Here is a 12876-nt window from a genome sequence, read left to right on the forward strand (position 1 = left end):
TTCTTTTTATATGATTAATCAAAATGATCAGGATAAGAAAGAACCTATTTATCTATTTCCTAGCCAGACGCCATCATCATACGCGTACGCTTGTATCCACGCACGCGGCATGCCTGACTCTCTTGTTTTCCTGCATGAGCCAGTGCACGAAGGTAGGCAGGTAGCCACAGATGTATGCATTTCGAGCTTGACATGGCCTCATTTCTCACACGTGCTTCCTCTATTTCATCCATCAGTATGTCACTTGCATGGTGGATTAGGCCATCAAATCAATCTAACAAACATCACATATTCACGTGAGTATCTATATTCAATTTATACACAGGAGGACATATGTCGCATATACACGCCTTCACTCATGCATATTTGGGTATACCAAAATTGGTGTCTTGTTCTATTATAAGTACGATTCAGAATATTATTCGAACATAATTATTGAATCAAATAATACTTGTATAGAATTTTTTTTATATATGGACTAACCCTTGTAGAAAAATATTATGAGCCCCATATAAATGTTTAGCTTCATTCTAAGTTTTGCATCAAATAAATGTTTAAGCCCCATATGAGCAATCTTATGCGTATAACAACCCATATGAATGTTCATTGTGGTGGCAATAATAATAACAATAAAAAATCATAAAACTTATAAGACAAAATAAATCAAAAGCCAGCATGGGGCAGGTACATCCCCATGAATAAGCTACCTTGGGGCAGGTGCATCTCCAATTTTCCAGGTAAGTATCATTTCGCTTCATTTTATTTTCTGGCAATAAGATAAAATAAAAATTATGTGTGATCGTTTCCTTTAATATGTTTAGTACCAATAAAATAAAATAAATATAGTTGTACTTATAAATAAGAAGATATGTTAGTCACTTATAAATAAAAAGGGAGTTTAAGACTTTATGTTCAATAAACTTTTAATGGACATGATGAATAGTTGTTTTGTTGTAATTCCTTTCAAGTGCCTAGTTTTTAGTCCGAATTTTTTTTGAGTATTGGATAGACTTGATTTGATATAAGAACTTATTTTGAACTTGATACTTGTGGGTAGCGCAAGCTTGATCTAAGTCTAGGTAGTTGACGGATATGATATGAGATGGTCTGAGCTGCTATTGATCCTATTCCAAACTGAAACTAAGTTTTGGAGTATTTTCTTTTGAAAAATAAAAAAAAAATCAATCATGATGAGTTCTTGTATGACAAAGCTAAAATTCCTACCAATGTCATATATATTTAGATTAAGAAAACCTTCCACTTATATGTTGCTTGTATATGTGTTGAGTTTTGTCGAGCTTTGTTGACCCTTATGAGAAGCTTGTCATACTTTTAAAATCAAGATCACGTACACTCCACCCAAATATACACTACTCCTACACTGGGAGTAGACGCAAAAACATGTCGTCCATTTAGATCTACCCAAAAATGTTCTACTCCTACACTAGGGGTGAACACAAAAATATGTTTGTTAGGTTTCCACTCAAAATAAATGCTCCAAGTTCTTGTTGATATCTCTCTCAAAGTTTTGTTGCAAAAAAGAGGCATGAGGCTATCATCTAAGAAAGAGAAAGAAAAAAAAGAAAAGGAAAAAAGAGAGATGATGAGAAAGAAAAGAAAGAAAGATGAGAATAAAGATAGCCCATGTTCTCACAAAGATATTCCAAGTCCCAATAAAGAGAGATATGTGACAAGGAGCATAGTGGAATTAGGTTAGCCACCATATACATTCACCACATATTTCACACACATGCACATCTTGATTTGATTGTATAACATTTTTCTCTTTGATCCATTGTTTGACTTTACAATATATGCATTGCAAGTATGCTCTCTAGTTTTATTCCTACCTATGAACTCAACAAAGGCTCTAGGAAGAAAAGACAACAATAAGTTACGCCTTTGAGAGGATCCACAAATACCGCATATAAAGAGAGCCTAGAGAGTGAGGATCTAAAAATACCACATATAGAGGGATCTGAGAGTGTCATACAAAGGAATCTCTGAGTTTTATTTGAAAACTTATAAAACCTTCAGAATATTACAAGGTTATGCTTATGTTGGTCATATGCTTAGAAGTGGTTGGAGTTAACATTATATTCATGCATAGGATCGCAAAGGGCTTAGCTCATAATCGATTGGGTTGAGTGGCCAACCGTGTGTAAGCGTGGTGCTTATATATAGTTTGCCTACAGATGCACCCTACATTCCGGACCGATGGTAGATCGCAAGGGTGATAGCCTCGTTAAGTCCTTTGTGGTCCACCACCCGTTTGTAGGCCAAGTAGGACCCGGTTGCTACGGAATAGCATACTCTGTTTGTGCTTTTCCTTAGTAATGTCCTTTATGCATATATATGAAGTTAATCTTTTGCTATAACTTAGTACATATACTTGTAATAAAAATATCATAGGAATCTACCTCACCCACTATACACTAAGGTTTTTACATCTATCATTAATGGTCTATTCCCGTAATGTCATTATACTTAATTCCTATCATTACATTCACCCCTGGTCTAGCCATGCCAGTATGTTGACTGATAGATATTCCTTTATTATTTAATAAATATTTATTTCATTGTTTTCCTATGATAAAATATAAATAACGATACCTGAAATACTTTCGGTAAAATGCTACAATGGTGTTATGTGCGCTTACGGAATCCTTAATATTATATTTGCACTCACAAATGTCAACATCCATCTACAAGCAATCAAATTCAACTGCACCCAACATCAACAAACAGAAATACGACGCCTAAGACTAAACCTTTGCATGAACATACACAAATCAGGAACAAACATTGAATATCATAATAACAACAACCGGATCTACAACTTCTAAACATGAACTGAATGAAAAACGCAACGACAAAACAAATCCACGCCGGAGAAGACTATGACTCCAACTCATCCTAGGGGTCCGCATTTGCCTACAGCTTCGACTCCGCCTCCGCCTCCACCTTCGCCTCGGCCTTGACCTCTAGCTCTGCCTCCGCCTCCGCCTCAACCTCCACCTCTGTCTCCACCTAAGCAAAACAGAAGAGCAGAAAAGAAAATCAAATCTGCGAAATTCCAACAAAAAACAAGTAAACAACGATGGGATCTACAACATCTGATCATAAACTGAAAATAAAACTCACCAACGACGGCAAATCAACGACGAAGAGCCCCTCTGCCTCGGCCTTCGACTCTGCCTCCGCAAAACATAAGAGCAGAGAGAACATCAAAATGATGAAAATCCAACCAAAATCAGGTCAACAATGACGGGATCTAAAACATCTGATAAAAAACTAGAAGGAAAAGTCATCAACGACGGCAAAATCGACGATGGAGAGCCCCTCCTCCTCGGACTCTGCCTCTACAAAACAAAAGAGCAGAGAGAACATCAAAACGAAAAAAATCCAACCAAAATCAGGTCGACAAAGATGTTATCTAAAACATCTGATAAAAAACTGGAAGGAAAACTCACGAACGACGGCAAAATGGACGACGGAGAGCCCATTGCCTCGGGCTCCGCCTCCACCTCCTAAGTGGGGAAGACGAAATGAAATGGGTAAAGGAAATGAACAGGTCAAAGAGATAATGCGCGCGCTTCCCAAAAGCGAGATGACATGTAGGATACGAACGTCAGAGACAAAGCAGAGGAGGAAGACGGACAGGACGACGCCACAGGAGATGGATGGGCGCAAATCTGACGGCCAAAAAAGCGTGTGACGAAGACCAACAAATCACACGGGCAAAGATAGCTTTTGTGAAATAAAAAGAAGAAAAAATACCTCAACTAACATAAATATTCCAAAGAAATCACGTCTATCAGTATACCGTCGAGTGGCAAACAGAACCTTCGGCTGTTTCTTTCCTTTTAACATAAAATAAAAAAAAAAGTAGCGATGTGGAGAATACGGTTGCGTCTCGATTGGCCTGCAGGAAGGTCGGTTGGTGGTCATCGTCTCTTTCTATTTGTGCTTTCCTTATAAGGCTCTGATCTTCTTATACAATGGCGGAACCAGGATGATGCATGAGACTTATTCCATATATACACAAAGTTATGCAATGCAAATACATAATAATATACTCCCTCCGTCCTAACATATAAGGTGTAACCACTTTTTATTCATGTCTCATAATATAAGGCGTATGCTTTCTCTAGACGCACGTGAAATAAGTTCTTTGGCCTAACCAAAAGTGGTTACGCCTTATATATTAGGGCGGAGTGAGTACATGACTATATAAATCCATAGCAAGAAGGATTTGGGGTGGATGTAGAAGCTTTTTTCTTTGTCTTTGTTGTTTTTTCTATAATGACATACATATTTGTTTCTTTAATCAAAATACTGGGTATTCCCAGGAATACCTGAAATAACCGCTGGCGCCGCCTCAGTTCTTCTTATAAAGGTGTGACTGTCTGGAAGAAATAACAACATATGTTATTTCTTTGACGTGGGAGGGAAAAAGATGCCATTCAGTGATTTACAGATAGTCTTTGAGTATGAGAGCATTTTTTGATAGAGTATTTTTTTCAACTGCAGAGGTATATCGTCTATTACGTATGGACATATATGTCATTCAACAATTGGATGCCGTTTAGACTGCCCTCAAACAATTCATAGAATCGTGTAGTGTCCTTAATTTATAATCATCTCACATAATGCGTGTCCTTAATTTATCCTAATCCCATTGTTCGCGTTGCTCAGACGCCATCTATACCAGAGCCCTAACCACCCTAACTACCGTCCTCTGGCTCCTGCGCGCGTAATCACCTGCATTGCTCACTCGGAATCGCACTGAAACTACTCGCAGTCTACCACTTCTTTTGAGCAAGAAGACAGCTACTCTAACGTGTGTTAGTGACACGGACTGATTCTCTCTTATGCATGCTTATAAGTGACTAATTAATCGCCATGCTCTTTGTTTAAGCCATTGGGATAAGCTTCTGTCGCGGCCGGCTCTAATCGTGCCCGGGCTTTTGCTTTGCTTTGTACTAGCTTTTGTTAGTTTATTTAGTTGGCCTCATGCTTGCGCTTTAGGGTCGGGATTCGCCGACTAACGTAGGACGTGGCACATCTGATTCCGATGCGATAAGAGACTGCTAAAAGTTTGCAGCACAAAAAAAGCAAGTACACACCGCTACAAACTTTAAGCATGCAGCAAGCCTTTGTTTAATTAGCTGACTGTGTTTCCAGAGTTCAGCAGGTAAACCCGATCTGCATTAGGACAGGGAGATAAGATTAACGGATGGCCAAAAGGAGTCGCACTGCTTGTTCAACTAACGACGACCGGCGGCCGGCGCATTTTTTGCATGGTGAAGCAAGGACGCTAGAATTTTGGTTCTCTTGTACGCCCCCACTAAAAACTACTCCCTCTATTCCAAATTATAAGTTATTTTAATAATTTTGAACTGTTAAAGTATCTCAAGTTTAACTAAAATTATAGAGAAAAACTATAAAGATTTATGACATTAAATAGGTATACTATAAAAATATAATTAATAAAGAATCTAATGTGGTGAAACTTGAGATGCTTTGACTCTCCAAAATTCTCACAATGACTTATAATTTGGGATGGATGGAGTAGCTATCATAGTTGGCGCACGTTAGACTTGGACAAACGAGCATAGTTTCTTCTTATTCATCTTTTTATCGGTTTCAAACCATGGGAAATGAGGAGAGGAGACACCGATGCTCGATCCAACCCGGCTGCCGAGTCAAGTAGTGCCCGGCAAAAGGAGAGGGAGCATCCCATTCCCATGCACTCGCCTCGGCGTCGGCGAGATCAACGGAGAAAAGTGCGCGCGCGCGCGGGCGAGCAGCGGAGTTTTCTGGGCGCGCGGCGCCATCCACGATCCACCACATCCATTCATCCATGCATGCGTCAAGTCCACCTCGTGATCCCACACTGCCAGACACCACATCGTGCAACATGCATGCAAGCGAAAGCGCTCTCGCTAGCGTACGCGACCCAAAAGAGGGGAATCTTTTTTTTTTTAAGCTAAGAGGGGAATCTTTTCTGTTAAGCGCATCACGCCGAATCGCAAGCTAACATTCTGAATTCTGATCTGGAGCACCGTCCTTCTCCTGTGTTCTGTGCATGTCTAAGGATAGCCTCAGGACACGCACAACGCAAGAAAGTTAGGCTCCACGTTTGCAACAAGAAAGATTAGGACTATATCTATCCATACATGCATGATCTCTCATGGTTCCATCGCCCTGCTCATCAAAAAGGGATTGCATCATGTAGCAGCTTCTCTCTCTCTCTCTCTCTCTCTCTCTCTCTCTTCTCCGAGGCCATCTCTCTCTCTCTCTGTCATAATGCATTCCTGGGCATTTGCTTCTGTTTTGTGCCAGTTGATGACAATGAGTCAATGATTTTTGTGCAGACTAACCATATGCGAGACCACCAACATAAGTACTGTATATGGCATGGAACCTTACTGTAGAGGTGAGGTCCGAGCAACACATACACATCAACATGGTGCATTGAGAAACCCTCGGTGCCGGCTCAAATAGAAGTAACGGTCTATGTAAATAGAAAAAAAATTGAACCTAAGAACATCTCGAGCATTAGCCCCAAATCAGGGCCCCCATTTAAGACGTGGGTGCCCACCCCCATTTTTGTTGACCCAGCAAATTTAATTTCATCCATTCCAGTAGCAGCCCCCAAACAAAGCCTCCAAAATCCATATCAGGAGAAGGAGGGGGGGGGGGGGGGGAGCCACCACCAGCCATCGGGAATGGAGGAAACGCCGCATCCGCATTGCGTCCGTGCATGCCCTGCGCCGCCGGTCATTGGGAAGGTGGGAGCCGCCGCATCCGCATGGGATCTTCGCTGCCAGCCATCGGCAAAGGAGGCCGCCAGGGGAGGAACAAGGGATGCCGTCAGGGAAGAGGACAGAGCGAGGGGAGCGAGCGCCAGGCGGTTCCGTATGTGTGCGGGAGAGGCAATGCAGGATGGGGGCCGAGGGGTGAGCCCCCAAGAATGAGGCCTGGAGAGTACCCAAATTTCGGGGCCTAAGTAGGGGCCCGGTTGGAGCACATTTTTGCCCTGAGTCCCCCATATTGTCATATCAGGCCCAATTTGAAATTTGGCCCATGGTGGCCCATGGGGGGTTTAGTACTACCTTGGTTGTTAAAGGTGGGGTTAGACCAACATATAAGGCTTCTAAAGTCCATCCTACCATTCCTGAGTCAATCCTTTTACGCGAAGCGATAACGAAAGCATAAGTGGAATGGTGATAGGTATGGTTCACTCAGCGTGTAGAGTAGATCTGAGCCATTTGAACTCTGGGGTGTTAAACATATTTAGCTATGGAAGCTCAAGCATGTGCTCTCTGTTTCTTATATTCTGCTAAGCAAAGACTTACCAATTGCTATACTTAAAAAAAGTTTTTTTTTAATGTGGCCAGAAATAGTTTACTGCTTGGCTTGCCTCTACTTGTGTGTCAACGATTTCTAGAGACACGCATTGAAACCTACCTGACCCTAGAGATCGATTTCTAGAGACGATTCAAAATACAACCACCTCTAGAGAAATAGTTTACAGAATTTGCAAATCAGTGCTCTATAACTAAAGCGAGATGGATCTAACCCAACCCAACCCAAAAAACTAGGATAGAGTCAACCCATCCCACATGGTTCCCATACCAAACATACGCTAAATGGTTCATTCATAGTCCAATTTCTCTAATCAATTTGCTTGAGATATGTTCTCTCTGTATTCAAATACTCTCTTTTCCTATATATAATTTAATATAGTACCGCTTCAAATCATTTTAGCTTTGACAAAGCTTATATGTATCTTGAAATATACTTTTATAGTATATTTATTTGGTGTTACACAAATAATGTCATTCCTTTATAAAAATTTGGTTAAATTTTAGATAATTTGACTAAGAAGAAACTAGAATTGCATATTTTATAGGACATGGTGGTATTAATGTACTTTTTATAAAAAAAATTTGGGGAATCATACTTTTTATAAACTTAGTTAAAGTTTTATAAAAGTTTAACTTGAGACCTAAATTTTAGAACGGATGAAATACATATGACCCATGTCACTTGATTTTGCTTCCCAATCATACATTCATCAATCTCCTACAACTAAAAAGAACAAAGTGTGGATATTTTTTGGTGCGACATTTATTTTGGTTAGTCCGTCTGCCCACGCCTGCGATCCCATGACATCTTAATTACTGATTGATCGTGCCATTCTCCTTGATTGAATATTGCCTGTCATGTGATAGAGGAATCACGACAAAATAGAAAGTAGAAAATTATTGTGCTATCCATATACACATTGCATGTTTGCATGCACCAGCATACATGGCAACGAGCAAAAGGAAAGAGAATTAACACAGAAGAAAAGAGAATTAAGACAAAAGGAACCTCTTTGCATTTCTGAGAACCTTGCCAAATCTGCCTACATTTAATTACTTCCCCTCTTTGCATTTGCAAAAGGGACAGCTTTTTCCTCCTTTCATTTGGTTTCACGCTCACGTGTTCCATCGCCCTCGCTTGTTGTTTCTTGCGTGAACCATAGTTGATGTCATCTGTCTTTAATGGCACAGCCTCCCAATCCCAAGAGAAGGTCCCTACCTCTCCCTGACTGGAGATCTGGCCCGCCAGAGGATCATCTCGAGTCCATTGGGCAGCGTCTTGCGTCAGGCCACGACGCGGCGTCCTTCCGATCTGCTTGCTCCCCATGGCACGCCGTTGTTCCGTTCGTGACCTTCGGGCCGCTCCTGCTGCTCCCGTTTGACCACGACTCAGACCGCGTCGGCTTCTACTGCGTCCCAAAGAAGAAGGTCTTGTCCAAGACGCTGCCCGATGTGCGCAGCAAGGTGGTGTGTGGCTCCTCGTGTGGGTGGCTGGAGCTCATGGACGAGGCAGCATCTGTGACGCTACTGAATCCATTCGCCGGTGCCTGTGCCCCCCGCGTTGAGCTCCCGCCAGCAGGCGAACATGTCGCGGCGGTGTCCTCATCGGAACGCGTGTCTAGGGTCCATGGCCTGTGGGTCCTCCATCCCACCAACGGCTACAGGAACGCAGATGTCGCAGGCAGAGCCATCAAGCTAGAAGACATGAGAGATGTGTTCTTCCGTGAGATCGTGCTCTCGACGCCGCCTGACGTCGCCGGTCGCGAGTGCGTGGCCATGGCCATGCTCGGGTGCTCCACGGAGGTCGTGTTCTGTCGGGTTGGAGTCGACAGCGCATGGACGCTGCTCGACACCAAACTGGAGTTCTCTGTAGGGTGCATCGTCCACTGCCAAGACAAGACAAGTTCTTAGAGATCGACTAGACTGGAGAAATCTCCATCTGCAGCAGCAATCGTCCACCACCGCGGCCTCCTCCCTGTTCCCTTGGACTTCTATCCATCCTCCATTGTTTCCCCTTTCTCCCCGCTGGTCAATCTCGCGAACAAGGGAGTTTGTTTTGGATGGCTGGTCGGATCCCTAAGCCCCCTCTCTCATCTATGGCACTCCATTGCAGTACACAGAGAAACCCTAATGATGTCTTACATTAATTTTTCAGATTGCTCTCCAAGCGTTGGGTCCTCTTCAGGTCAATTGATGAATTGAAGGTATGTGATTCTTAGTTGTTGTGTTATTGTTGTACGCCGTGAAGTTTATTGTCGTATGTTGTTGTGCTGTTGTGTTTAGAATTTTATTTCTTACAAGTGATGCGTGTGCATTGTAGCTATACAATGTCAGATCTTGAATTGGTTTCTTGTACAACTGAAGAAAATAAAAGAAGAAAGAGGAGGCGGATTGTGTTGACAGAACTTTACTTTGAGTCAGTTGTTCTTGGGGTAGCATATCTTAGTTCATAGAGGGGCCTAAGGAATTTAGGGTGCTTTAGTGATGATGAGTGCAGGCACAATACTAGGAAAGATTTGCTCAAAGAAATGTATGATGGATCTGAAGTTACATGCTGTGATAAGTTGTGTTTGACTAAAAGGAACTTCCATGATCTATGCACCATGTTGCGTGACACGTGTGGTCTCCACGATAGTGTATATGTGAGTGTGGAAGAAAAGGTTGCTATGTTCTTGCTAGTAGTTGGGCATGGTCTAAAAATGAGGTTGTTGCGTGGTGATTACAAGCGTTCTTTAGAGACCATCAGTAGACACTTTTCTGATGTGCTGACAGCCATTCTATCTCTAAGTGAGGAGTTCATTAAGCTTCCTGAACCTTTTGTTCAACCACCTAATGATTATAAGTGGAAGTGGTTTGGCAATGCACTTGGAGCACTTGATGGGTGTCATGTTGATGTGTCTGTTCCTGTGGTTGACCAAGGGAGGTACAGGAACAGAAAGCAACAAATCATTACTAACATGTTAGGTGTGGTTGATTGGAATATGAAGTTCTTGTATGTGTTACCTAGCTGGGAAGGTTCAGCCTTTGACTCAAGAGTTCTATGTGATGTAATGAGTCGCCAAGATGGATTTGTTGTGCCTAAGGGAACGACTCTTTGTCTTGGCAATTTTTTCCTTTCATTTGGTTGGTAGCTAACACAGTTGCTTCACAATAGGGAAGTATTATTTAGTTGATGTTGGTTATACCAATGGACGTAGATTTCTTGCTCCATTTAGATCCACTCGGTACCATTTGAAAGAGTGGGTTTCAAATCAACAACAGCCAAAAACTCCCAAAGAGTTGTATAACTTGTGTCATTCTCGTGCTAGAAATGTTGTAGAGAGAACTTTTGGTTTATGGAAGAAAAAATGGGCTATCCTACGCGCACAAAGTTTCTTTGACATACAAGATCAGGTAACAATTGTAAGTTTTAGCAGTACACAGAAAGTTTCTTTGACATAACAGAAATTTGAATGGCAATTTCTGACTACTAACTAACATTATTGCATATTCAAATTATTAATGCTTGCTGTGAGTTACACAACTTTGCAAGGGATAGACAACATGTGATGGATGATTTATTATTGCAAGCAGTGGATGCTGAAGTAGCAGCTATGCCAAATGAGCCTATAGATGATGCTAACTTAATTAGAAATGTTCAAGTGACTAATGAATGGATCACCTTTAGGGAGCAACTAGCTAATGACATGTTTGCTGAGTACCTTGTGCGGCATGGTGATGCCGAGATGGAGTAGGCCATGTGGGTCATCTTTTGTGTGAAAGAATAGCTGTCTTTTGTGGTGTACATGCATCATTTGTGGTATTATATGATATTACCTTACTCTAACTTATGTGGTATTTTTGTGGATAGCACCATGGCTGCAGCAAAAGGAAAAAGGGTTTACCTCACTTGGACAGATGAGATGGACAATGCATTGTTGGCTGTCCTTGTTGAGCATCACAACAATGGTGATCATGCCCAAAATGGATGGAAGCCACATGTCTACAATGCTGCTATAAAGAATGTACGTGAGAGGTGCAATGTGGAGATCACAAAGGACAATATAATAGCAAGGTGCAAGACTTTTGACAAGCATTATGAGATCATTAGCAAGATACTTTTTCAAAGTGGATTTGGTTGGGATTGGGAGAATAATAAGCTATCAATTGATAGTGAAGATGTGTGGAATAGATATGTAGAGGTAAGGATACTTTCTCGTCTGTTTTTATTTTCTGGTTTGCTATAGTTCTAGTACCTATATATAGATGGTCTTTAGATGCTTGTGAGTTGTGACCAGTCTCATGACAATGGGGAAGGAGCCAAGACTGGTGCTGAAAGTGCTCAAGATTCACTTGAACAAGCTGATGATGCATCCCCGGAGTTGCCCCAAAAGAGGCAGCGAATTGGTGATGCAATTCTCTGCATGCTTGGAGATATGAAGACCTCATTCAAAGATGCTTTGAAGTCAACTGAGCCATTACCACTGCTCCATGTCACCCCTACTGCTGAAATCTTTGCTGCACTTCAAATGATACCAGATTTTGCTAGGTGCGACATGCTGAAATATTATGGGAAGCTAATCCTTAATGAGCGCTTATTCCAAGTGCTTATGGAGCTTCCCATGGCCATGAGGAAGGAATGGCTCTTGATGTTGAATGAGAAGGATGGCAATTGAGGGACTTCGTGTCAACTTGTTGTCATGTAATGCTTAAGAACATGTTCTCCTAATTAGGAGCTTCTATTATGATAGGCAAAAACATGTCTTGTCTGATTGCCGACCTATTTAGTATGTTGTAATCTTCTATGGGTACTTGGAAGCTACTGATCTCATGTTATTTGCTATATAATGGCTGCTATGTTCATGTGCTTTTATTTTTTTCACTTTTTCATACCTCTCCAGCTATTTTGATCATTTTTAATAAAGTTTTCCTGTTTTTATATGTGAAAAGTGATATATAATACTTCCAATATATCCACAATTTATGGAGACTACATTCTCATACATGTAAAATGTTGTATACTGTCTAGACTCTTCCAAACATAGAATTCAACAGTTTGTACATCCAAACAAGAATTGGAATTGGCTGCTACCCTTTGATTCTAACTACCAATTACATACACATTCAAACAACAACATTGGCATTGCAGGCCATTTCCATTTCCACTCAGATTTGGTATTCCTACCCCCCAATGCAATTCCTTCACCTCAATACCAACATCCAAATGAAGCCTTAGTGTTTTGGGTTTTCATGGTTACCAGAATCTAAAGGAGGTTGGTAGGAAGTTATTCGATTAACAGTGGTGGTACACAAAATGGCAAGCAATGCGGCAAAGCGTCATTAGCATTGGTCCCTAGGGCGGTGGAAAAAGGCGATTTGGGGGGGGGTTGTTAGTTGGTTAGTTGGAGAGTACCTTAGTAAGGGCAGCTCCAAGAGTGTCTTAAGAGCCGGTTCATAGAATATTTTATTCAATAAAAAGGAGGGATAATGATAAGCTAGTTCTTCATGAAGAGCTAAGCTC

The 12876-nt window shown here is 41.5% G+C and overlaps 1 protein-coding gene and 2 pseudogenes across 1 annotated transcript; all 3 read left to right on the forward strand.

Moving 5' to 3' along the window:
- The first annotated feature begins 8558 nt into the window (after positions 1 to 8558).
- Positions 8559 to 9287, forward strand: LOC136536870 (uncharacterized). Its single transcript, XM_066529022.1, has one exon. It carries the CDS (start codon positions 8559 to 8561, stop codon positions 9285 to 9287), a length of 729 nt encoding a protein of 242 aa, XP_066385119.1.
- Positions 9288 to 9703: 416 nt separating this feature from the next.
- Positions 9704 to 11110, forward strand: LOC136539359 (protein ALP1-like; annotated as a pseudogene).
- A 120-nt stretch (positions 11111 to 11230) lies between these two features.
- On the forward strand, positions 11231 to 12031 carry LOC136536871 (uncharacterized; annotated as a pseudogene).
- The last annotated feature ends 845 nt before the right edge of the window (positions 12032 to 12876 follow it).

This window comes from Miscanthus floridulus, chromosome 2 (genome assembly GCF_019320115.1).
Source record: "Miscanthus floridulus cultivar M001 chromosome 2, ASM1932011v1, whole genome shotgun sequence".
Taxonomy (NCBI): domain Eukaryota; kingdom Viridiplantae; phylum Streptophyta; class Magnoliopsida; order Poales; family Poaceae; genus Miscanthus; species Miscanthus floridulus.

Excerpts from the sequence above, each read along its gene's own strand:
- LOC136536870 (XM_066529022.1), top strand. The coding sequence starts at position 8,559 with ATGGCACAGCCTCCCAATCCCAAGAGAAGGTCCCTACCTCTCCCTGAC.